Source organism: Danio rerio, chromosome 1 (assembly GCF_049306965.1).
Source record: "Danio rerio strain Tuebingen ecotype United States chromosome 1, GRCz12tu, whole genome shotgun sequence".
Classification (NCBI taxonomy): domain Eukaryota; kingdom Metazoa; phylum Chordata; class Actinopteri; order Cypriniformes; family Danionidae; genus Danio; species Danio rerio.
Window position 1 is genome coordinate 40,307,848 of NC_133176.1, and position 27,597 is coordinate 40,335,444.

Sequence of the window (27,597 nt, forward strand, 5' to 3'; positions counted from 1 at the left end):
GCGACCCTATTTTATTAAAGGGACTAAGCCGAAAAGAAAAATTAATGAATGAATATAATAATAATAATAATAATTATATATATATATATATATATATATATATATATATATATATATATATATATGTATGTATGTATATATATATGTATGTATGTATATATATATATATATATATATATATATATATATATATATATATATATATATATATATATATAACTTTTTGACTATATTTGTAATGTTTGGTTTTAAATTTTGCGCAAATTACTTAAAAAATTCTCAGAAAACTTTTTTTTTTAAATAAAGCATTACTTTTACATTAATGCTATATTATTTTTATTTTTTTTATCATACTGTATGCTGCCATAGTGAGCAGAATAAACATCTTTCATACTACCAGAACCAGCTATACTGGCTTTTTATATTCTTTAAGAGAAAAGCTCTAATTGACAACATTTTTTATAAAATAAAACAAATATTTATTATAATGTTAATAATGTTTTCATTTTATATTACGCATATTCTATTCATGTGGGCAATGTTTTTGGGAACCACTGTGGTTTGTTGTACATGTCGTAGCTTTCTAATTTTCTTTTTGTATTGTAATCATTCCATTATTGGAACTTATTTCAAAATATTTTATGAATGAATTTTTAAAGATTTTTTATTTATTTGTTTCAAGTTATTTTGGCCCATAGAAAACTCATGCCCCCAAGTAGTCCTGGCCCCATGATTGGGAACAACTGCGTTTATACGAATAATAGATTGGTGATTTTAGGACCCAGAGGAGGAGCAGCTCTTGTCCTCTCAACAGCGGTATTGATGTAGGTGTGTGTGCTGAGTGTTGGCCTGATTGAGCTCCAGTTGAGGATGCAGAGAGCAGCGGACGGTCACGCGTGTCTAGCATGCGCTCATACGCGGGTCTCATCTCATCATGACCGGGACTCACCCCAGCAGTAGCGACAGCCCTTGAATTATTCATTTCCTGGATTTTTGGACTACTGGTGCATTAATTTGTCATCATATGCATATTTTAAGAAGTATTTCCTCTGTAAAAAGTTGAAGAGAACTGCTTTCAGTCTTGCGTTTCACTGATGTCGTTAAATTAAAAAATGCATGCTGTTAGTTGAAAGTGCAAAAACGGAAGAAAGACACGACCGACAGCTGCTGAAATAGCACAAAAACAAGCGAATTTATTAAAGAACCAGCGCTATCACTTAAGGAAATAAACATGTCCAGCAGAAACATCGAGTGGGAGCACTTCGAGGAGCGCGAGAAGGGTCACCGGTCCCCGCGGGGCAGCGGCGGCTCCCATTCCGGCTCTCGGGGAAACGGGATCGTGCCGAGTCCCGCTCACAGCGCGCACTGTAGCTTTTACCGCACGCGCACACTGCAGTCGCTCACCTCGGAGAAGAAAGCGAAAAAAGTTCGCTTTTATCGGAATGGCGACAAGTATTTCAAGGGGCTTGTGTACGCCGTGTCCGGTGACCGCTTCAGGTCTTTCGACGCGCTGCTGATGGAGCTCACGCGCTCCCTCTCGGACAATGTCAATTTACCGCAGGGAGTCCGGAGCATCTACACTGCAGATGGAGGAAAGAAGATCACCAGTCTGGATGACTTGGTAGAAGGTGAGGTTGATTAAAGTGGAAGGCAGACACTTTTGATTGTTTTCCCCATGGGCCATCCAATCAAGCTCTGTTGGCATTATCATACTTATAGTTACAGTCAACTAATATCAGCGTAGTTAACCCTTAAAGACACACACTATATTTTCAGTTCAGAGTGCAAGTTGTGATAGTTGGAATGTTAATAAAATAACATACAACCAATTTAAAAACACATTATATAATTATATAATCAAACATTATATAAAACAAACAAACAAGATAACTTGAAGTCATTTAAGGTCACAGGCTTAACTGAGGAGCATTTCTTTCACTGAACACTAGTTGTTTTAATGCACAAGAAAGTCAAAAACCACACAATAAACAAATAAATAAATTAAATAAAAAACATGAAACCAAGTGAACAAAGACAGGGTTGTAATTTTTGGTGAACTATTTTTTTATGCAAAGACAGCGTTCAATCATATTTTAAATAAATTTAAATTTATTCCAAAACCTAACACACACACACACACACACATATATATATATATATATATATATATATATATATATATATATATATATATATATATATATATATATATATATATATATATATATATATTTATATATATATATTTATATATATTTTTTTTTTTTTACATGTAAAGCTAAAGGAACTCAGTGACAATTTTGCTGGTAAATTTAAAGGAATGTGACAATAATGTCTACTTCCATGCACATCTCTTCCATTCTATAAAACATGAAATAAATTCCTTTAATATTCAAGCTGCAAAGAAAAGTGTCTTGTATATTCATGATAATTTTTTTATATTGAGTAATGCTATGCTTTCTGTCAACATGATACCAGTGAATTGCAGTGCTTGTGCAAACATATCCATATCATTAAGATCAGATGCTTTTTTAACTGCTGTTTTCTTCTTATTGTCGCTTGCTTTGGTTTGTTATGGAGAAGAGGGCATCACATATTTACATATTTATGTAAATCTTAATATGTGCATGATTATTTGTTGATATACAAGCTCATTTTGCCTGATCCCATGAGAAAACGTTTAAGATTTGTCAGTGTAGTGGCTAATTCATACGAATTCATCATACAAAAATGTACAATTTTAAAAAGGAGGCCTGGCACACTACCACGCCCCTAAACCTAACCATCATTGGGGGATAAGAAATTCATACCAAATTGTACGAATGAGATTGTACCATTCATACAAATCAATCACCATATCAAAAAGTTACGAAATATCATGAGATTTTGTTGGATGGTGCTCCAGTTTCTCCTATAAGTCCAAAGACATGCCCTTTAGGTGTATTGGGTAAGCTAAATTGTCCAAAGTTGTGTATATATGTTTCTCATTGATGAGTTACAGCTGGAAGGGCATCCGCTGCGTATAACATATGCTGGATAAGTTGGTGGTTCATTCTGCAGTGGCAACCCTAGATTAATAAAGGGACTTAGCCAAAAAGAGAATGAATGTGTGAATTGTGTTGAATTTTTTTTTTTATCCCATTGGGAGAAGTTGTGCTGAAGTACTTGATGTTCGTATGGTTGTGGTTCATACCACATACCATAGTCAAGCTGCTTAAGCTCACAATAATTTTTTATCACGTCAAAAAAGTTTGGGAGCAAAGTAGAGAAAATTCATTGTGTGTGTGTAATTTTGATTGATCTGATCCGTCTGTCTATTTGAAGTTAACCAATCAGAAGGATAAACTGTAAATATATATGTGAATGTAGCAAGCATTCACAGCTCGGATCATTGTTAAGCTCGTATTAGACACAGAGAGAGAGAGAAAGAGAGATTACGGTTTGTGTGGATTGGTTCTATTCTAGATGAATGTTAAGATAGTTTTTTTGAATAAATGAAACCCCTGACGATCACACTGGATGGACTCATCTAGTCAACACCTTGGATTTTAAGAAAAGCATTTTAGACATAGATATTGTAATCCTTCAGAAAACATGGCCTAGAACAGACGAGGTCACCCTTGATCCCCAGAATACCATGAAATATCCATTTAATCTAAAAACATAAAAAAAACTAAACATGGTAGAGACTCAGGGGGCACAATAACCTGTCACAAACTTTAAATTGATAAATACATCAAATTCATTAAAAAAGAGGAATCTGATATCTGGCTCAAAATCAGCTCAGTCTAACGAAAAATGACCTATTCTTATGTGCTCTTTACATTTCTCCATCCGAATCTCCATACTATAATGAGAGAGAGAGGTTATAAAAACAATGTCTTCCTCTATTTTTTTTTATGCAGAATTCAACATGATTGCTTAGGTCATGCCAGCAGTGTTGGGGAGGTTACTTTGGAAATGTAATAGATTACTGATTACAAATTACCCTATTTAAAAAGTAAGAAGTAGTGTACCTTTACAATTAATTTATAAAAGTTAAGTAACGTATTACTTTTTGATTACTTTTAAGTTTATAATGGATATTTTCAACTAAATAATTTTCAAGCATTTATACCAAGCAGGTGTGACCTTGTAGCTCTGTTTACTGTTAGAATTTCTAAATCTTTCATCACTTGAATTAAAATTATATTAATTACATTTTAAAGTATATCCACCACAAAACCAGACCTTATAACAATATATATTTTTTTTATATTCTTATAACAAAATATTCTATGTGAATGCAAGAGTGTATGGGTGTTTCCCAGTGTTGGGTTGCGGCTGGAAGGCCATCTGCTGCGTAAAAAAGTTGTTAAACAAGTTGTCGGTTCATTATGCTGTGGCGACCCCTGATTAATAAAGGGACTAAGCTGAAAATAAAATAAATGAACAAATGTGGAAAGCAGTGCTATTTCAGACATACAAGTCAAAATGTACCACTACATATGCTAAATTGACTAAATAACCATGCAAGCACAAGTCCAGCTGCTTTGCTTCAGCTTGTGAGATTGTGACGCAGGATGTGACTCTGTGTTTGCTCAATGATGCAATTGTACAAGTGCTTTGCATTTGAAGTGCCGAGCTCAGCATCTCTTCACACTGACTGAGGGCTGGCTTAGTTCTCTTTTGTGTTACAAATCTGTTTAAAGTCTTACACGCACTTGATCAAAGCTATGAATGATGTTTGCTAAAGATCCCCAGCAGTAGCAAATTCTACTGTAGCTATAGTGACACAGCTTGTTGTGTTGGCCCACTAAACTTTGTTAAATGAAGGGTACATCGGGGTCCCATCTGGACATCAAGGCATGACTGGTTATGGAAGGGTGATGGAGGGTTCATAACCCCTGTGGTTGTTACAACCCACACCTGAGTCCCATATGAATGACATCAAAACAACTACATTTTTGTCTGCCCACACACACATATGACGTTAAATAACTGGCATCTGATTTTGGGTCAGTTTTACACCAGTAATAGTGAGCCCATCTGGAGTCTGCTCGAGTAATTAGCCTTTTGTTAATTTCTCAGCTTAAAAAAAGCCTAGAGCCTCGGGAGTTCCTCCCTTCCTCTTATTTCTGAGGCAAACAGAGTGAAATTGAGATTTTATGATCTGGTGGCTGCAAGAAAGATCTTTATGTTGTGGGTGATTGGTTTTAGTTCTGGGTCAGTGGTGGAACTAAACCTTGGCTATATTCCTGATAATTGAGATTGAAGTATGATTTATTTATCTGAAATGGCTTATTTGCATGCATACATTTTCCATTTTATTTATTTTAACCTATTCGATTAAGACTGCATACTAAAAATGATATCTTGCATGCCTCAAAATAATTTAGACTGCATACCAAGCATGACATATTTTGCATTCTATCAAAGCTTGGTTATATCTCGCATCTTTTAATATTCTCTCAAGTGAATAAACAAACGTTTTATTCACACTAGGTGAGTCATCTGTTCTCAGTTCCCTCTTCTAGCTGTTAAAATGAGAAATATATATGATTTGTCTTCCTAGTTTAAAGTCCATCAGTCTCACTAGGGAATGTACACTGTGCTACGGAGATTTAAGTGGATTTCAGATTTCTCGGAATTCCTCGTGGTGGTTATGTAATGAAGCTCAATAATTTGGTGTGCAAAGGCCAGGATTGAGACCACAGACCCATATTTATTTGCCATCCATGGTCCGTTTTTGCTAATTTCTTTCAAATATAATCTCAACATTCATTCATGAAGCATTGATTTAAAGACAGCTGAGGTTATGTAAAGAAATGTGCATCCAGAAGTGGAATTTTGCTGTTGGTTTATTCACCTGTTTCGGGCCATCCAAGATGTAGGCCACTTTTATTCCTCAGTAGAACATTAAGAAATATTTTTAGATCTTAAGATTCATAAGACCTCATTATATCATCCGGAGCCACACACAAATTTTTTTTTGACTTTCAAAATGGTGGTAGCTTGACTTGCTTCACCAAGGACCACATTTTAAACTTCAGAAATCCAGAATCAAGGCCGTAGTATACTTTAAACTAAATGTAAGAACAAACTTTTTAATTTTTTCGTTTGAGAACAAAAATAAGTTCTAACAGGCTTAGCTGTACACGCATCATATTATTTGTGTGCACTGGTCTACTCTTGAACACAACATTAATGGTGGCTGTGAAAGAAGAAAAGTTCCGTAAACATCCCTAAAAAACAGCTCTGCTACTTGACTAGGGCTGTGTGATTTGGGGAAAATATATAACTGCAATTTTTTTGATAGATATGGTGATTGTGATTCGATTTTCGATTTAATTTTGAAGCCAAGACTAGCACATGTAGTGCTAAATTGCAGTGATTGTTAGTTTTAAAAAAAAAAAAAAACTGAAAAACTTTTATTCAGATTTGTTTTTAAAAATTCCTAATTACTAATTTTTCTCTAGAGCAAACATTAAATGACCTTACTTTTGTGTTAACAAGTTTAACTCAAATTAGGGAGATAATGTAGCTTATTTGACAAACAAAAAATAATAAATAGAAAAATACAGAACACTCACATGGCTAACATGGCTGATAAGAGGCAGATTTTAAAAGTTCTGATTGGGCTGAACTTAATTATATTAATTGGCTAGCAAGACTATCACACACAGACAGCAGTCACACATTTGGATGGGGGAAATTAAATAATATCATATTGCAGCTTCTTGCTATCAGCCAATCGCAACATTTCAAATCACTATTGCGATTCGATTTAGATTTTTGCACAGCCCTATACTTGACTTTCCAGTTTTTGTTTGCCTGACCTCCATGGAATGAGAAATTCATTGGAAGCAGAAGTTCCAAAATGTTCCAGAACACACCCACCAATTAAGTAAATGCAATGGACCATTGGTACAGTAATTCAAAGGTGTTTTGGAGTCAAAATGCAGTCCCCCCCCAAAAAACTTTGCTTTAGTGAGAGGTTTCGAACGGCCAAAACAAACTTAAAAATAACTTTGTTTTGGCCTGATTTTGTTCAAAGCAACACTATTTCAGTTTTAGATTTCATTTGAAGTATGTCAGGGCCTTTAAGGTTCTACTAAAAAATAGTCACCTACTGTATATCTTTTTAATAGTCAGCAATTGTTTAAAAGTGGCAAAAAATCAAATCAAATCACTTTTATTATCACATCATCAGCAGTACATGTACTGTATATGATGAGTGAAAAGCTTAGGTGCTAGCTCCAGAGAGTGCAAAATGCAACAACAAATTCCAAAAACCAAAACAATATACTATTAGCAATGTTGACAGTAATACGTAAAAGACATTAAATATGTGAAAGATAATAAACCGTTACGAAAAACACACTTTACACACATATAGTTGTAATGCAGGCCAGCTGAAGAAGTGCTATGCAGGTAAACCTAAAGGTGCTCTAGAGACAGCTGCTAGAAGCCATGGTCTTTAGCCTGCTTGTTAGAGCAACTGACTCGCATGCGGACAGTTGTCGGTTCGATCCCACCTCGGAGCAGGTTGGTTGGTTTAGGACCGGGGGGATTACATTGATGCCATGACCAGATGGGAGTGAGGTGTAGGGGGGTAATTGTAATGGAGGCCAGTAAGCGAAGAGTTATGCAGGTAAACCTAAAGGTGCTCTAGCGACAGACCCTAGAGGCCATGGTCCCATGTGGACAGTCGGATCCCAGCATGGAGCGGGTTGGTTGGTGTAGGACCGGCTGGGTTACATATCATAGATAGACAAGTACACAGTCCAAAAGGTGTACACACAGTTATAATTCACTTAAAAAATTTGCTAAAAATGTTATATTTACTTTCCCTCATGTGGTTCCTACCTTTTATGATCTATTTGCTTCCATAGTAGGACAAAAATACCATGGAAGTCAATGGAAATCGGTTTCCAGCTTTTTTCAAAATATATTATTTCTTTTCATCTGATAAATTAAACCAAAATATGCTTTGAACAAGTGAAGCATCAGTAAATGAAGACAGAATTCTCATTTTTGGGTGAACTTTGCCTTTAAGCCTGCAACCACGTTACTGGAGGACCACCAGGACCACCTGCACATTTTCCATGGCTCCTTGACCAAACACACCTCATTCAGATCATCAGCTCGTTAGCAGAGACTGAAAGACCTGTAATGGGTCTGACAGAGGAGACATCCAAAACGTAGCGTTGGTGGTCCTCAAGGAACGTGGTTGAGAAACTATGCTTTAAGCTACTTATGCCACTCTTTGTATCTGAAAAGACTTTTCAAGTATTGGATTTGTTTCCTATCTTGATTATTCTGACAAGCTGGCTGCTTTTACCTTCTTGGCACCTCATAACACGATCGTCATAACACGATCAGTTTAGCACCATAAAACAAAGCAGTTACCAAGAAAAGTGCCCTACTAAATATTTTGGCAAATCAAAAGAGAGAAACAGAGCTAACCACAAGACATATGGCAATCAAGAAGGTATAGCATACAAAATCTATTGCACAGATTATTTTTGAGTTAGTGTTGGAGCATACTTGATCCATGTGTTTTCTGCTAATGCCTTAGCAGTCATAAACTGCATGTTGTAAATGTGACATTCAGGCATGTTTTCTCTGCATTTGGTGTGTAGGAAGCAAGAAGGGATGTTTGGTTTCGGCGGTTGTTTGTCTTCTTTTGATACACTAGCATGCCTTTTGTCCTGGACTTCTTAGGATGACAAAGCTCCATTTTCAGACCAGCTGCCTCTTCTGTAGTGCCAAGATGTGCCATCATCACACATAAACAACAAGCATGGCCTTTATGCTGTCGTGCACACGTTCATGGGCTTGCAGTATTCACAGCAATGTTTATCAAAAGCCTGCGTTCAGTTATATAAAAATAAAAAAATTCTGAAAAAAAACCCACAATGAACTACTTGATATAGAATGGTTTATGCAACAATCCTGAAGTAATAATGATTCCTTCTTGAGGTATTCATTTTAAGGCCCTTTGGATTGGATTGCTGTGGGATGGCAGTGCATGTTTGCTAACAGTTACATTGGAATTTCTGCAAAAAAGAACAAATTGCTTTGGCTTTGTCCAAAACCACAGCTGTAACTTGAGCAAAACTGGGGTCACAGAATGACTATTTTATATGTACTTATATTTTTTCCAACCCACTCTCCCAATCGTTAATTACATTAGATGTATAAATTTTAAATGGAATTATATCATTAATAGTACATTTTATAGGGTTGTGGTACACTTGGTGGAATCAAGATTTTGCATAAAATGACTATAGGTAAAATTAACAAAAATGTCATGCCGTGTATTCATACATATACATTTTTTAAACAAGTCAGTTGCAAAGTTTTAACATCAGATGAGTTGAGAAATATTTTTTTAGTAGAATAATGCTTATTTATATTTTCTACAAATGAAAGCATTTGTTTGTTTGACCAATCATTTTTTAATTTTTAAAGAAAAAATATCACATATCTTACAATTTCAATAGTCTCCTATTTATGAATGTATATACATTTTTTAACTTTATTGCTTATAAATATGACTGATTATATCTTATAATATCGCGACTTTATTTTGAATAATTGCTATTTTATTTTTTAAAATTGTGTTTTTGTGTCTCATAATTGCAATTTCATACTTTAATGTGACTTTATTTTTTATTATAACATTTCACTGTCTTCCTCAGCATTAATGGTCTAGATTTTTAAGTAAAAACTGAGGCTGTATAATCACAATATTTGAATCCAAATGATTTATTCATTTTCTTTTCGACTTATTCCCTTTATTAATCTGAAGTCGCAACTGCGGAATGAACCGCCAACTTATCCAGCACACGTTTTACGCAGCGGATGCCCTTCCAGCTGCAACCCATCTCTGGGAAACATCCATACACACCCACTCACACTCATACACTACGGACAGTTTAATCTACCCAATTCACCTATACCACATGTCTTTAGACTGTGGGGGAAACCGGAGCACCCAGAGGAAACTTGCGTCGCCCGATTCTAAATTATATGACACCAAAAATACCTTAAAGTGATAGTTCACCCAAAATGTTTTATCTAGTCATCATCGCTAAATAGGCCAGTCACAATAATCAATATATCGATTTATCGCACAACACATGGATATGAGCTCAGTCATCTTTGGTGATGCAATATATATATAGCCCATACATAAAAACTGATTCTAGCAACATTTTAGCTGATTGTGCAGCCTCTCTATTTCTATTGGAGGTGTCAGTATCAGTATGGTTTTAAAAAACACTATAGTATATAAATTACTATAAAGTGGGTGTCTGATGAAAGAAAATTGATCTGGTAGCAGATATTGCAGCCTCTGTTATTTTTTATCTTGCACATTTTTGTTAACATAGTATTTATTTATTTATTTATTTATTTATTTTTGTTTCCAATGCCTAATTATTAAATAGCTAAAATGTCTATAATTAAATGAAATAATCTTAAGAATAAAATATTACGTGTTTTTTTGAAAAAGTGTACATGCATTGTGATGATATTATATTGTCATTCTGCCTTTAAATAAGGAGTGCCATAAAATGGTCTTAAAACGATAATAATATTGTTCATCACAATATATTTTGGTGCAATATATCGTACAACAAAAAATGGATATTGTGACATCACTAAATTATCATTTAATCACCCTTTATTTGTTCCAATCCTGTTTGCGTTTTTTTTCTTCTGTTGAACACAAAAAATATATACTTTGAAGAAAGCTGAAAACCAGTAACCATTGACTTCCATATTATTTGTTTTTCTTACTATGGAATTCAATGGTCACAGGTTTTCAGCTTCCTTCACAATATCTTATTTTGTGTTCACCAGAAGAAAGGTTTACATGATCGCTTTAACGATTGGTTTTAGAATAATTGCATAATTTTCATAACTACATACCATTATTTACACAGAAAACCTTTAAAAAAAACAAAAAAAAAAAAAACATTAAATAAATAAACATTATTCCATCTCATAATACTCTTCTCTTTGCCTTTACCAGGAGAAAGCTACGTATGTGCTTCCAACGAACCTTTTCGTAAAGTGGACTACACCAAGAATGTTAATCCCAACTGGTCAGTCAATGTGAAAACTGGTGCGTCCCGCTCCATGCCATCACTTACCGCCACTAAAAATGAGCTGAGAGAACGAGAGAGCAAAGACTACATTAAGCCCAAGCTGGTGACAGTCATCAGGAGTGGTGTTAAACCGCGTAAGGCTGTTCGAATTCTCCTGAACAAGAAAACGGCTCACTCATTTGAGCAGGTGCTCACAGACATCACTGATGCCATTAAACTGGACTCCGGGGCCGTGAAAAGACTCTACACTCTGGAAGGCAAACAAGTAAGTGATAAATTGATAAAAGCCATTTAATGAAATGATTAGAATAAAGGCATTATCTAAAGCCCAAAGGGGGATTTCAAGGGACATCATTAATCTGAATGTTTTGCTGAGTGATTTATGCTCTGTCATTGTCTGCAAACCAAGAAACCACAATAAGCTTATTATTTCTGTGTAGTATCATTGGTGCATCTTTATTTTGAACAACTAGAATGTTTTATTTTTGCTGTATGCTGAATGGTCATGCTGTTATGTTGTAGTATGCACATCTTGAAGGGACTAAGGCAAATCATTTTGTTGTTTTTGCAATTATGGAATGGATGGGATGCATACGGTTGCTTGGATACAGTCAATTAGCAATATTCAAAATGTCTGTCTGGTTAAGCCATGAAAGTTGAAGATTGAATTTGACATGACAGTCCTTCTTCTAACTGAGAGATTTCAACAATATTATAAGATCATCACACTGGAACATGGATATAATAAAAAATAGTCAACCTGATAATACAGGACGTGTATTATATAATTGCTACTCTTACAATGCAACTTGTTTTGTTTGAGAATGTTGGAGATGGAGCAGGAGTTGACACACTTATCTCAAATTGAGCTAAAAGTTCTACGTGTTGTGCATTGAGAGATTGGTTATCTGAGGTACTGTTGCCTTTCTATCAGCCCAAACCAGTCTGGCCATTCTCCTCTGACCTCTGGCATCAACAAGGCATTTGTGCCCACAGAACTGCCGCTCAATGAGTATTTTCTCTTTTTCAGACCATTCTCTGTGAACCCTAGAGATGGTTGTGTGTGAAAATCCCAGTAGATTAGCTGTTTCTGAAATACTCAGACCAGCCCGTCTGGCAACAACAACCATACCACATTCAAAGTCACTTAAATCACATTTCTTCCCCTTTCTGATGCTCAGTTTGAACTTCAACAAATCATCTTGATCATGTTTACATGTCTAAATGTGTTGAGTTTCTGCCATGTGATTGGCTGATTAGGCAATGTTGATACCAATGAAAAAAATCAAATTAAATGTAACAAAATACAAAATAAAAAATGCACACACTGTGCATTTGAATAATTAATTGAAATTTTTGAAAATACATTTGAATACATTGAGAATTCATTAGTTTGAACATTTATAGGAAATTTCAATGTATTATATAATATTATATAATTTCTAAGTATTTTCAAATCAAGTCCATTTTTTGCATTTATTTGCAATAGCTTCATATATTCATTATATTCATCAGAATCTTAACCTTGTATTTACCAGTCCAGCATTGTCCTGAAAAAAGTGAGGACTCTTTAGTATTTCATCACCTTTAATAAATGTGAACGCTTCATTGATGCATACCTCAAGGGACTCCCAAATAATGATTTAAGCTGTTGTAGTATAGATAGAGCAGAATTATACACCAGGAGCTGGTAATGACCACCTGAACCCTATTTAATTCTGAATGTGCTTGAGTCAGTCCAGACACAAAATCCAGATGGGGGATGTCTTTAGTCACCTCTGTGGTTATTAAGAGACTGAAATCAGTCACTCCCATTTCATTTATGTGGTTAAACCAATCTAAAGTTCATTCTGAGGACAGTGTTTTACTTTGGCTTTTTCATTCATATTCGCCTGGTTGTCTATTTACTCCACTAGAAGTAATGCTTTGGTATTTACAACATTGTCTGGCAAAGACAATTGGCAGTAACTGATTTTTGTATTTATGTGGTGACAAGAGACATTTGACATTCAGCCAGGTCTTTCAAACAGAGACAGTATTCAAGAGTTTTTACATTCTCTTTCATTTAAAAGTATCATTTAATTTCTAGTCTATGTGATCCTTTATGTTTGAAGCGTTTGAAACAGCATCGTTTAAAATCTAATGAAGAATATGTATTGCTTTCTGTGGAACACTAAGAAAAAAGTTCTGTGGAATTATATATATATGAATATGGAAATCATATGAGGGCAAGGGTCTTGTTATCTTCTGTTCTCTTTCGAAAAGCTAGGGTAAAACGTCTGGTGGATATCTGAGGATGTCATTAGGGATTCTACTCACTGCGGGTGAATTGTATGCCTCTCGGCCAGTGTGAATCTCTTTGGAATTTAGTGAGAGAACTCATGTGCATATTGAAAGTCTGCCCTGGCTTAATTATGCAAAACTGCCTCCAAGAAGTGCTTGGCAAAGGTGAATGTGGAATTATTATGGTAATGTCTTAGGCTGGTTTTGTATGAGGAAAAATACAAAGAAAATAGTTGAAATAAGTCCCTCACCACATTTTTTGTTATCTAGATATGTGTTATTGGTGGTCTTTTTGACACTATTTGTCTTAATCAGCAGATTCCCCCTTACAAAAGCCCTTATGTGTCTAGCAGGGCTTTGTTTTAGGTTATTTTCACGTTTGTATCTGCATATGTTTTATTTTGCTCATCCCTGGAATTACATACAAGACTAAATTGCATGTTTCAGCTGTCTAAACTGAACATAACTTACAGTTGGATATCTTAAAATATGACGGTGCCGTAGATTTGTCTCAAGATGCACACTGATATTATGCTTTTCTGTATAATATCAATAAAAGCTGTTTAAATATCCTAATTCAGTGGTTCTTAAACTGTGGTACGCGGCAGGGCTGTGCAATTTGGGGAAAACATATATTGCGATTTGATTTGCAATTTAATTTTGCTGTCCAGCTTCAGGTCAATAATCTTTTTTGGCAACAATTCTGCGACAGCTCTTAAAAATGACCTGTTTTTGTTTGGTGTCTGTGACTTTGAAACCAAAATATTCCTGTATTACCAATGTCCTGTTTTTCTTTTATATTAATTTGTCTATTAATGCTTCTGAAGCAGAAGACGCCATTATCCCAAGTGTACGAGCTTTCCTGTTTGTTTTTTTTTTATTTTTTTTTATTGTGGTCATTCTGTATAGTTAATTTGAGCAAATCTTATTGTGCAGAACGAAAGTGTCCTCACTCAATTGGCTAGTAAGACTATCACACACTGATGGCAGTCAAGCCTTTGCTCTGGGTGGGAAAAATTAAATAATACAAATATATTTCATATCACAGCCTCTTGCGATTAGCTAATCACAACGTTTCAAATTGCGATTGCGATTTAATTGCGATTAATCACACAGCCCTAGTATGTGGGCTTCCTTCTAGTGGTACGTAGGGGAATCGCTGAATAACAAAATAAAATCTACACAACAATAACCTTGATGTGATCAGACAGCATTGTTTGTTTCCTGAAGCGTACGTTCACTCCTGTGTGCTTAAAATGTTTAATTTAGTGCGCCACTTTTGCAGACCAGTGCTTTTGTGTTAGCATTTCAGCCACTCCAAGCTCAGAAATTTCCCTATACTGTATTATTGGTCAAATAATTATTACAAATGTGTTAAAATGTGTGCTCGTAGTAAATAATGTGCGTGTTCGATATATATTAAGCTATTTGTTTTGTAAAGCAGCGTCGATTTCAGTTTAGTTTGTTATCTTCGATTTTGGCTAATTAATTTGGATGTGATTCAAATGGCACAGGACAAATAGACTCAGTTAAGTTTAGGGTTGGAATATAATTAAAGTTAGTTTCCGTGGGCACAGACAGTGGGAACCGCGAACTGGAGTCTGCCTGAAACATTGCTTAGTGCGTGGTTACTGCGAACTTCATAGTTCACTTAAGATGTGATCTCATTTGCACCAAATCATAGAAATTCCAGAAATATGAATTGGTCAGGCACTGCATTTAATCACTCACTTTTCTGACACACATAGGCCTACGGTAAATGACGAGCAGTAAGCAGATCTAAGTTGTTTAATTTAATTTATAATTTAAATATGTAGGTACAAATCATATTAAAATACAAGTTAATGTTTTGATTTCAAAGACATATAAATATCTCCTATGTTCATGTAATATATATTTCAAAATGTATCAAACATTTTATATAAATGAATATGATATATAGCCAGTATTTTTTTAGGTCCAAGTGACAGTTCCAGGTTTTGATGAGTAGACTAGTACTATACATTATTAATTTACAAATACAGCAGTGCCTTTTTTAATTACCTTTTAAAAAGACATTTTATTTAAATATTTTAATTTAATTGAAATGTTTTGTTTTACCTGCAGGCACAGTTAATGTTCGAACTATTTCTAATGTTTAAAGTGGCTGACAATAATACATATTCTTAATAATAGGAATTAATCTGCCTCGTTTTTGAGCTGTGCAGTGCTGTATAGCTGCTTAATTAGGCCTACTACGCTACTGTATTTCAATATAGTCATTATGGTGGTACTTGGAGAGACAATTTTTTTTTTCTGAGGTGGTACTTGGTGAAAAACGAATTTTAAATAAAGTCTAGGCCTGGCTTAAGCTAAGCCCTGTTTGTGAAACCAGCCCTTGATATCTGACTTTATGTCTGGTTGTACTATCTGCAAATATAACAGGGCAAAAATTATTTTTCCCAAATCAATTAGATATTAGAATGTCCAGACTAGTCTTCATTTGTGAAAACATTTAAATTATGCCTTATGTTGGACAGCCTTAACTTGTGAAATGGACTTTCCGGCCAAAGTGCTCTACAGTTTTAGCCTAAAGTGCTCTACATTATTCATTGACTTTTATCTCGCCGAGATTGATCAGCCAATGGCACTTCAGCACTAATATATAAGGACTCTACTGCTGGCCATGATTGGGATGAGCTTGTCATCTACCCTGCAGCACAAGGAGTAGCTCCTGGCATACATACAAATAGCATGGTTTGTCAGTGATAAACATTAAAAATGTATGATTGAATAGCACTGCAGTGATACCCAGGATTTTTTATGTGTTTTATGTGACTGTAATTTCTGTAAAGCCCTGGTCAGATCACACAATTCTTATTTTCGGTTAAGAAAGTCACTATGTCAGATTATGCTTTTTTTATCTTGATAAAATCTTGACTTGTCTAGGGCAACAAATGTTCCAGGCTACACATTTCTTTACAATCAGGCATCCCGTGGTGTCTATGATGAGTATTATTTCCCAAAGCAGTCACAAGTTTTGCTATAATGATTTTTCTTATCTCAATTTACATTTTTTTCAAGTTATTTCAATCTCAATAAACACTGATGCTTGCTGACAACCAATATCTACATTATTTAAGAACATTTGTTACGACATGAATAGGATTAAACGTATGATTCCTTTTTAATAATAAGGTATTTCCTTTGAAATTTAAATGCATAATTTCCTGCCAGGGTTGCTTATTATACACTCCCTTTCCTAAACTTGCCGAGAGTGAGACAGAGAAATGAAAGCACAAAAGCAGCAGCAAAAAAAAATAATAATAATCAGATGCTCGATATAATCTTTAAAAAAAAATGACAAATTAAAAAATTAGCAAATATATAACTGAAATTTGTGATAAAAATTCATATTTTCCTCATAGCGCAACAAATTATCCACCTGTATAGTTGAGTAGTGGACGTGCTCAAACAAAAACATAATTCGTATCTTTTTCTTGTACAAAATATCTTTTTTAAATAAATTTTGTTTGCCATAATTTTTATCTTAATTTTATTGTATCTATTGTTGGTCAGTTATCTATAAACAAGAACAATGAATAACATTTGAGTTGAAGCACTTCAAAACAAGTTCGCTATATGCGTCAAAACATGAATTGAGATTGTGTTGGTTTGTTAAATAAAATAATAACCTAACCCTAATAAAATTAAAATTGAAATATTCACATGTTCAGAGAAGCCACATTAAACTGTTTTCACTGTTAATGACACATTTGAATATGCAGGACATGCTTTTACAATGTATTCGCAGCACTGAATTTAGAAACTCGTTGTGAGAATGGAGATGTCAGATAAAATTGCTTAAAACACCTTAATATTTTAGAAAAGGTAGTTATAGTTTGCATAAGTAAATATGCAGCCTACTTTTTGATTACCTGACTGGTGCATTAACGGCAGCACCCGCTGAGATAACCGAGAAAATTTCAGTATGTGCTCCTATTGTGCAGTGTCACCCACATGACCGAACTCGTCATAAAGAATGAGAAAAAAATTAAACATGCTAGTCTTTCTGCGATGGTGTCGTGAAGCGTCCCAGGCATGGTATTGGTTGTCGTGAACTATGCCACTTTACACGAGAAGAAACTATTTATCTTGTGTCACAATGCCCATTTGTCGTTTACAAATCCCTATGACACCCTATGTCAGGGGTCACCAATCTCGGTCCTGGAGGGCCGGAGTCCCTGCAGGGTTTAGCTCCAACTTGCCTCAACACACCTGCCTGGATGTTTCAAGTAGACATTGTAAGACCTTGATTAGCTTGTTCAGGTGTGTTTGATTAGGGTTGGAGCTAAAATCTGCAGGACACCAGCCCTCCAGGAACAAGTTTGGTGACCACTGCCCTACGTCAAGCAAATTGTGACAATTTTTTGTGATCTGACTGAGGCTTAATATAAAGTCATGCTTTTTTGTCATGAGAAACAAGCTACAACTTGACGTTTATAATATGACAGCTTGAAAACAACTCTCATATATAGAATGAAGTCACATGCATTGCTCAGGTGAGATTTTTGGTATCAACATCTGGTAAAACTTGCAAGTCAACAGCACCTTTGGGCCGCATTTACATTGCACTTTTCAAGTGACTCAATTTTTTGTCCCATGTGGCACAGATCAGATATGGCCCATGTACGTGTAAGCAGGAAAAAATCACATGGATTCCGATTTACTCAAATCAGATTCAGGCCTTGTTTATATGTGGAAATGTATCTGATATAAATCGGATCTGTGTTCTTGTGTCTGCAGTGTAAGCAGGTAGATCGGATTTTCACCTGTCAACGCGAATTGTGCAACATTAAAAACTGTAGCGAATGACGTCAAGTCTGACACTTTCTTTGCAGAACAGACTTCAGCAGAGTCCCTAACCCTAAATCTAACACACAAGCAAGCAGGTCAGCAAAAAAATCGGAATCGACCATCAAGATCTGCAGTGTAAATACAGCCTTAGAAATATGTTTTCTGATCAAAATTTTGACATGTTGAATACTTTAGAATATATATAGGTGTAACAAAGGTCTCTGTTTTAAGTCAGTTTCACTTTAACATTTATTATATATCATTTGTGCTTAAAATACTCAGCAAAGAGGCATTTGACATTTGTGGAAAATGCAGTAAAGTAGATAGACCATATCACCGCATTTCTGCAGTTTATCGTGTCTGCTCAGTGCTCACATCAGCAACCACTTGACAGGTTTAAGTTGCTGTACTCTCACTGAATGTCTTTTGTTAGCCTTATAGTAAGATTAATGTCTGAGGTGAATCTTCTTAAATCTCAGGATGTGATTTAGATCAAGAATGAGGAAGACCAAGAATGGAAAAGACAAAGCATTCAGATTGTAATTTTATATTTGTGGATATTAATACAGTATATAAGCTTTTAAGAAACATCCAGCTGGATCAAAATGCAGGCCAAATCCATCAGACTGACTTACTTGAAACTTGTCTTGCACTTAAGCTGCTTTTCACACATCTTATTACTTTCATGTTGTGTATGCGTACAGTATGTTACTGTGAGTACACCCACAAGAGACAGAACTGTGTCAGAAAAGCTTGAGAGCATTTTTTTTTATTAGAGAAAGGCATCACTGCATGTCACATGTGATTACAGTTGGTACGCCCTCAGTAGGACTGCAAAGAGTTTAAGGCGGCATGTTCTTAATCCACAGCTGCGAACACACTTGGTGTAAAGGACACCCACTGCTCGAGTGTATGTATTGTCACTAGATGTTTCTGATGATACCCAAGGGCCCATGTTGGGCAGGGATGTTTTTAACAGAGATGTATAATGGCAGAGAGGAAGTAATATCACTATTGTTGTTTGACTGTTCTTAGCTTTTAACGTAATCAATACATTCCTCACAAAAAGTCTCAAGGAGTCCCACAAGACTCTGCTTTAGACCTCTTTCAGTTATGCACATTATCCCTCTTAGCCATTTCCTGTCTTATCAATTTATTGGTCTCTCTGTCTGTCTGTCTATTGTGCAGAAGTCATTAACTTTTTAACTTTTCTGAAAAAAGACCTACATTTCTAATATGCTTAATTTTTTAAAGGGCACCTATTTTAACCCTTTTTCAAAATTTAATACAAGTCTTTTGTGTCTCCAGAATGTGTCTGTAAAGTTTCAGCTTAAAAGACTCATCAGCGTATTTATTATACCTTTGAGTATATTGGAAATTTGAGCTGTTTTGACTTTGTAGCTGTTTTTGTTGCCTGTGTATTTAATGCAAATGAGCTGGTTCTTCTCGCCCATCAATCCAACATGTGTCAGAGCCAAATATATCGCTCACTATTGCTATAATGGGTGTAGCTTGTCCTGCTGTGTCTTACATATAAGCAGCACAGTGACAGACAAGAATGAAGCAGGTCTCCCTTACTACAGTAAGAACTTTCCCAATGGTTATTTGAAGTTTTTGTTGCGGAGTTAATTCAAGCCTTTCTGCAACAGTGAGTCACAAACAAAGTTTGTTGTGAATTGTGGACACACTATACCTATACCGTTCAGTCCAAACAGCTTACAAAAGATGATTTTCATCATAGGTGCCCTTTAAAGGCAGCCCTATAGCCAGGGGCGGTTAAGTGGCTCGAAAGATAATATCCCGCCACCCTGCACATCTACCCCCCCCCACCCCAACCACCCCAAACCCCACCCGGCAAAAGGTATAGAAATTGCCCCATACATGAGCTCATTTGTCCTATTATGACTGTTTTGTTGTTAAATAGAACACTTTTTACATGTAACCTTAATTCTAAATCTTGAACCTTACTGTTGAAAAAAAAAGCATGTGCAACATGTGAAGCACCCAAAAGGATCTAAATTAAAGATCATTTTAATTTTTTTTTAAATTTAGGTTGTTTTACATGAATTTTGAAATGAACTTTTTCACAAAAGAGCCTAGACTAAATCGTGAAGCTCTACGTTATTATTATTATTATTATTATTATTATTATTTTATTATTTTATTATTATTATTATTATTAGTATTATTCATTAATTTTCTTTTTAGCTTACTCCTATTATTTATCAGGGGTCGTCACAGCAGAATGAACCGCTAACTTATCCAGCTTTTGTTTTTTTTATGAAGTGGATGCTCTTCCACCCGCAACCCAACACTGGGAAACACCCATACACACTCATTCACACACAAGCACTACAGCCAATTTAGTTTATTCAATTCACCTATAGCGCATATCTTAGGACTGTGGTGGAAACTAAAGCACCTGGTGGAAACCCACGCGAACACGGGGAGAACATGCAAGCGCCACACAGAAATACCAACTGACCCAGTCGGGGCTTGAACCAGCGACCTTCTTGGTGTGAGGCGATCATTCTACTAATTAATTTTTCCTTATTTCTTTAGTCTAAATCTTTAGGAAATATTATCGGTACATCAAAAAGTGCAGTTATGATGACCATTTGACAAGCTAATCCAGCTAAAAATAGTGCTTAAAACGTCACTAAATGTATTTAAACCTCATAATTGAATAAAAAATGAGGTGAATAACTGCAAAAAAAGTCCACTTTTTGAGAAAAAAGAGCAACACCTTTCACCAGGCTGGCTACAAGCCTGATAGGTATCCTAAAAGCCCATATTAGTCATATTGGCTGAAATACTTTTGATTCATGTGTATATTATACAGTATGTCTATATCATTGCAGTACAATTCAAAAGACTGCAGTTAGGCAAAGACTTTACTTCCTGTGCTCATGAAGGCATTTATTTGATCATTAAAATGGTAGTATTGTAAAATATTATACTAACTTTAATATATTATTATTAAATATATTAAATGTATTACTAATAATTAAGAAGGCAAGGCTTAAGTTGCCTTAACACATTGAAATAAGCATGCATTTTGATATAAAAGCACTGAAAGCACTAAGTAAATTTGTCTGGCCTAATTTTCAACAAAATGGCTCAATTTGGTTTTTTCCATTTTACATGTGCTAATATTTAATGTTTGCTATACAGATAACAAAGAGGTCTAACAAAGTTGGCCTTATCCATATCTATATCCTTATCCTACAGTCAAAATCCATAAATATAGTTGTTAAAACCCTCGAACAAGCCGCACCACTTTAATCACAGTCAAATACCCATCTGAGCCTGCGAATTAGCCCCTGTCTCGAAATCAAAGAAAGTCCCTCATCAAGCAGTAAATGATGAATATTTAGGGTTAACATGCATGTTAACACGATAGCCACTGGATGCCATCTGCTTCAGTGCATTCCCAGCCTAATTCTCTGCAGGTGGGGGTGGGGATGCTGGGGTGTGGACGTCCCGCTGAGCCTCCATCCAGCTCGGCTGTAATTGAACCTAACGGCTGGGGGATTTAAAGTGCAGCTGGCAGGTGCGGGCCACGTTTAGGGGGGCTAGCGGATCTCTTCTAGTCAACACAAGACTCTCTCAGTCAGATACGCTTCTTAACGTCTAACTCCATGAATGCCAATCGCCTACTTCCCTTTAGTTTTCATTCCCCTCTAAAGAGCTTTGCTTGCTTTTACATCACAGAAGCAGATGGAGAGAAAGAAGCTGCGCTTTCTTTGGCAGGAGTTTACTGTTGTGTTGCCAGATTGGTAATAAGTAAATAAAGCTGAACAGGTTTGATGTATTAGCCTAGATGTTGGTGGGGTTACGTCTTCTCCCAGCTGCGTGCTTTATGATTAGCCAATAATGGCAGGCAATGACATGGTAATAGACAATCCATAATGCTTTTTTAAATCTGCACAAGAACAAGTCGGTCCCCGGGGAAATGGGAGAGGGGAGGAACCATGTGAGCAGTCAAGAGGGCTGGGAAGAGGGGCGAACACTGTCCCTTTGAAGGGATAGTTAACCAAAGAATGGAAATTCTGTCATCATTTACTCGCCCTCAAGTTGTTTTGAGCATGTTTGAGTTTCCATTTTCTGATGAACAAAAAAAAGAAGATGTTTAGAAGAATGTTACCAAAACATTATAGGTCTCCATTAGCTATCTTTCCATCCAAAAATGCGAATTAGACTCATACACAAAATTGAAATATCGAATAAACACCGTTTCCAACCAATGAGTTAAAGAAAATAGTCACCTCTTGATAAACTGGGCTGGTATAACCATGGAATAAAATATCACAGTTTCACGATATTCTAATTACTTTTTTAAAATAAGTTCTTTTTAAAAATCTGGGTAAAAAAACATGAATTATTATGAAGTAAACCACTCCTCTGTTCACGTCCATAGCATACTAGGATGTATAGGTGCATAAGCGATTTGTTTATTCAAAGGTTTGGTGAATTGTGGGCTGACCAGCAGCTTTTGATGTGAATGTTCTTTGCTGCTGTAGATTCTGTTGTCCTAAATAAATAAATTATACATAAAATAGGCTTTGACAACACCTTAAAAAAAAGAAAAAACGTACATAAAGTATACCGCAGCCACTGTATAACAGAAAACTTTAGCGGTTTCGAAACCTTGACTATTCTGTAATACCTAACCTTGACTATTCTGTAATACCTTAACTGCTGTAAAGCTGAAACTGGTTATTGTTCCATGCCAAAAAGCAAAAGGAAAACAAGAATTTACTGTCGGCATTTTTTTCTCATATAATAAAGTCCTCAAAATATTAAGACAGTTCAGAGTAGAGCATACCTGACCAGATTTCTTGCGGTGCGAGAATAAATTTTGAATAAAACACGGTAGTGGTCGGTAACTCTGGTGTAATTTGAACAGGAGTGAGCAGTCTAACAATATAGTTTTCTCAAGTCCCGACGTTATTTCGGAACAGCATATCTGTGATTTCTTTATTCTTATTGAGCACCGGTACGGCCAGGGCTTTTACACAGGGCTTTTACCAACTTTTACACATGCTGAATGCATGACCTGTGCTTTCTGCATGTGCTTTTTTTTTTTCGCGCAGTCTGTGCATGCATCATCTGCATAATGGTCCTCAGAGCAGGCTTTTCCAACATGGGAGAGCCAAGTGAAGATGTGCTGTCCTTCAGCTGGCATTAGAAAATGGTCTGTTTACTGTTAAGAAACCCACATCAGGCAAGTCCGATGTATGAGAGCCTTTTTCATGCATCATAGACGCAAATGGAAAAACAAATACCCTTTGTGCAATGTGATAACACCAAATTACTCTTTAGCAGTCTCAAGACTGGAACCTCAGGTTTAAGTTGGCACTCATTACAAAGGGCAAACAAAACTGACATTTAGCCTACAATCCTTGCACAACCTACAGTTTTATCTGTTTTCTCTCTCTTTTGGTGGTGCCCAATTTAAACGTGACATTTGTCAGCAGGTGAACATATACAGCGGAGCGGTCAGGTGCGGAAAAAACCTTGCAGGAGCGAAACTAAAAAAAATAGTCTCATGCAGATTTCTAGTTCAGAGAGATATTAATACCAAACCGTTTTGATGTTGGACTTTGGCTGATTTTAGAATGATCCAAACAACTTTTCAGTTATTTTACAACAAGTCCGCAGGTTTGTCTATTAGTGCCATCCCATCCTGCCCTTATTTGTTATCATATGATATTTTAAAACAAAATCACATGACTTTTTGATGAACATACTGGAATTCATTCATTAAATGTGTTTCCATAGTGCACATTTTTTTCTTATCGGATGAACAATTTATCCTATTCAGTTGTGTGCAACATTTTAATGGGACATTATTAGGCATGGGCGGGTATATGATTTTGTCGGTATGATAACCTTGTATAAAAATATCATGGGATATCATGGTACTGCTCTAAAATAGTCTTTTCAAATGTCTGGGTAAAAAACAAAAACTTTTTTCCCCTTTGAACACAATATTTTCACAATATTTATTTTGTTCTGAGAGACATTTTAAATATTTTAGAGCAGTAAACATGCCAGTCTAAATAATTCAACTGAATCATTGACTTCTGCGGTCTTCATTAGTTTCAAAAACACAGATTGCTTTAGAACTTAAAATGGCATCTTTGGAAATCTTTTCTGCTAGAGATACTATTGTCCTTAAAAGAAAAAGAAATAAAAAATAAACTCACGTGGATGAGTAATTTTTCATTTTTAGGGGAACTATCCCTGTAGTGACACAGGTCACTTTAAAAATGGATTAGAGTTGTTTTTTTTTTTTTTTAAGTTAATTGTACAAACCCTCTACATGCATCTTAAGCTTTTTGAAATCTGCTTAGGATTGATTAATATGTATGTTATGTTAGAGTATGTTCTAAATACATGTTTTGTACTCAAGCCATCAATATCAGCGTATACTTGGAAAGAAATCTGATTTGCAGAGCTTGCGGACATGAAGGGAAGATGAAAAATAAGTGGTCCTTAGATATAGCTAAGGATGAATACATAACCCAGGACTAAGCCTTTAATATGAGGTCTTACAGTGAGTGCAAGTGACCTAGAATGAAACAAAATAGGACAAATACAATTATGTCAAGTAATTATGTAAAGAAACAGTAAAAAAAGAACAAATGAGGGAAGACAGACTTTTGATTATAATTTGGGTTAACAAAAAATAATATATACAAAATCTAGTTTGAAGTTGTGCCATGTTGTATGTTCATGTTAGTTACATATTGTTCTAAATCCTTTTCATTTTCATTTGTAACTTTACAAATTGTAAAGTAGGATAAACGTTTTATTCAATAGGAAAAGATGCGCATGAACTACGATGGAAACACTTTTATCGCACAAATTCCAGTAAGCGCAATAAAAAGGTCATGTGATTTTGTTATAAAAAAATCATGTGATGATAAAAGTGTGTGTGAATGGATAAACCTTCTGGCTGAGCACATTGTAAAACATCTGAAATGCTGTTTTGGTCATTCTAAAACACCTTAACCATTTTAGTATTAGTGTTATTGTATTATTAATGACCTCCATAATCAAGAGTGTCTATGCTCCTCACGTCTTCAAACGCCACTGCATGGTCACTGCTTGTCAGAATTGCCTTATGAGGCGCAAGTCGTTTATTAAATGAAGAAAAGATTGACGCAGCTTCTCTTATTGCAGCAAACTTTGTTTTTACTGTTGATATTTGGCACCAGATGCACATAAAGTGACGATTTTGTTCGATTTGACTCTTTGGATGAAAACGCTGCTTTATTCGCACGTCTTTTATGTGATAATCCAGTTTTGCACATGAAGTTAATTCGCATTTTTGGATGGAAACATAGCTAGTGACGTTGGACTCTAACATCAGACTAACTTTTAATTTTGGTTGTATATGAAGATTGTGTGAATATAATGTATTTCTATAATAGATCCAGGAAAAATTAAACAGGTTCTATTAATAATCAATAAAATAAAATTGTATTGCCCAGCAGGCACCAGACATCACACAGAAGTAAAATTGACGTTGGACTCTAACATCAGACTAAGTTTGAATTTTAGTTGTATATGAAAATCGGGTTAATATATTGTCAGACCACAACGTCAGTTTAAGGTCAGACTTCAATGTCAAGATGAATTTTTGTTAGTTCACGACACACCATAAAATCAACCAAAGATCAACGGCTAATGATGTTAGCATTTGATGTCGTATGGACTTCACATTATGAAGATAAAGTGACGCTGGATTTTAGTTTGGTTATTACGCAACATAAATCCAACCAATGATAAATGCCTACTGATGTTAGAATTTGACATTGTTTGGATGTCATATCATGAAGTTAAAATTATGTTTTGTTTTAGTTAATGACACAGCCTAAAACCAACCAAAAATAAAAGTCAGATGATGTCAGTTTGAGATGTCATTTGACGTTGATATTAGAGAGGAGGTTGACGTAAAATTTTGTTCATGTTAAATGTTGGATGTCGTAAGCAAAATAGCACTAAAAATCAATGTCATATGACATTGTGTGCCTGCTGGGAGGTCACATTGGGATTCAGCTACATAATTACTATTAGTTTACATTCTTTTAGATGTGTATACATGTGTCTGTTTGTTTGTTCATTCGTTGGTTTGTTCATTGGTTCACTCGTTTGTTGGTTTGTTTGTTGGTTCATTCGTTGGTTTAATGGTTCATTCATTGATTCGTTCATTGGTTGGTTCGTTCATTGGGTCATTCATTCGCTCATTCTTGGTTCGTTTGCTGGTTAATTCGTTGATTCGTTTGTTGGTTTGTTGGTTCTTTCAATCATTTGTTTGGTTTGTTCGTTGGTTGGTTTGTTGGTTGGTTCGTTGGTTAGTTCGTTGGTTGGTTGGTTGGTTGGCTGGTTTGTTTGTTTGTTTGTTTATTTGTTTGTTTTTTTGTTTGTTCGTTGGTTCGTTCATTTGTTGGTTTGTCTTTTTGTTTGTTTGTTTGTTCGTTGGTTCATTGGTTTATTATTTTGTTTGTTGGTTTGTTTATTGGTTCGTTTGTTAGTCTGTTCATCAGTCCGTTCATCAGTCCGTTCGTCAGTTTGTATATCAGTCTGCTTGTCAGTCCATTTAGAAGTCTGTTCGTAAGTCAAGTCGTAAGGTTCGTTTTTCTGTTTGTTCTTCCATCTGTCTTTCTTTCATTATATGTGAGCATCATACTATGTCCAGCACTAACAAAGAGACACTTTTAGGAAGAGTGCAAATAAGAGTGTTTTGTGTCTGCAATAGGTACTGCTGTATGCATATATCTGGTGTGATGGACAGTGGGGGTTGGTTGACTGACATGTACCCATGGAGAACATTAGCATGCTAAAAGCCTTACAGCGCTCTGTGTTTGTATGACAAAATAATGTGAACAAGCTACTGACTCCTGATACAGTCTGATAGCAGAGACAACAGACTTCAGGTCTCGTAAATCGCATCTTATAAATCAGCTCATAGCAATAAATAGAACACTTTGTCTTCGATACTTTTCAATCTGTCAGCTAGCGTTTATTTAGATGTCTAACCTAATCTTACTCAGTCACACATATTAGCTTTACCTCAGGAAGAATGGTGAATCGGATGTGAATGTGTCTTCCTGAAATGCTTATAGTTGGAATTAAATGAACTGTTTGACAAAAAAGGTGTAGATTAATTGCTTCCTTGCACACACAAAAAATATAAGTGACTCCCATTAGAAGTGCATGTGGACCTACAAATCATTTTCTTCACTTGTTTTAAGGGCAGATCAGGATTAAAAGATTAATTTAGGTCAAACATGAAGTGTCATGATCTAAATAATAATCATTGTTTGCCTTCTTATTAATATAAGCACCATCTGCATATGCAATACAG

General features: G+C 35.4%; 1 protein-coding gene across 23 annotated transcripts in view; it reads left to right on the forward strand.

Moving 5' to 3' along the window:
- The first annotated feature begins 862 nt into the window (after positions 1-862).
- The window catches only part of dclk2a (doublecortin-like kinase 2a), a 94,572-nt gene continuing 67,837 nt past the window's right edge, over positions 863-27,597 (forward strand). For 19 of the 23 annotated variants that reach the window (XR_012402611.1, XR_658584.5, XR_012402600.1 and 16 more), the window contains exons 1-2: positions 863-1,628; positions 11,024-11,364. Coding sequence is in view for 16 of the 23 variants with exons in the window: in XM_073948808.1 (XP_073804909.1) it covers positions 1,232-1,628; positions 11,024-11,364 (738 nt within the window). In the remaining 7 variants the exon portion in view is untranslated. 23 annotated transcript variants of the gene reach the window in all.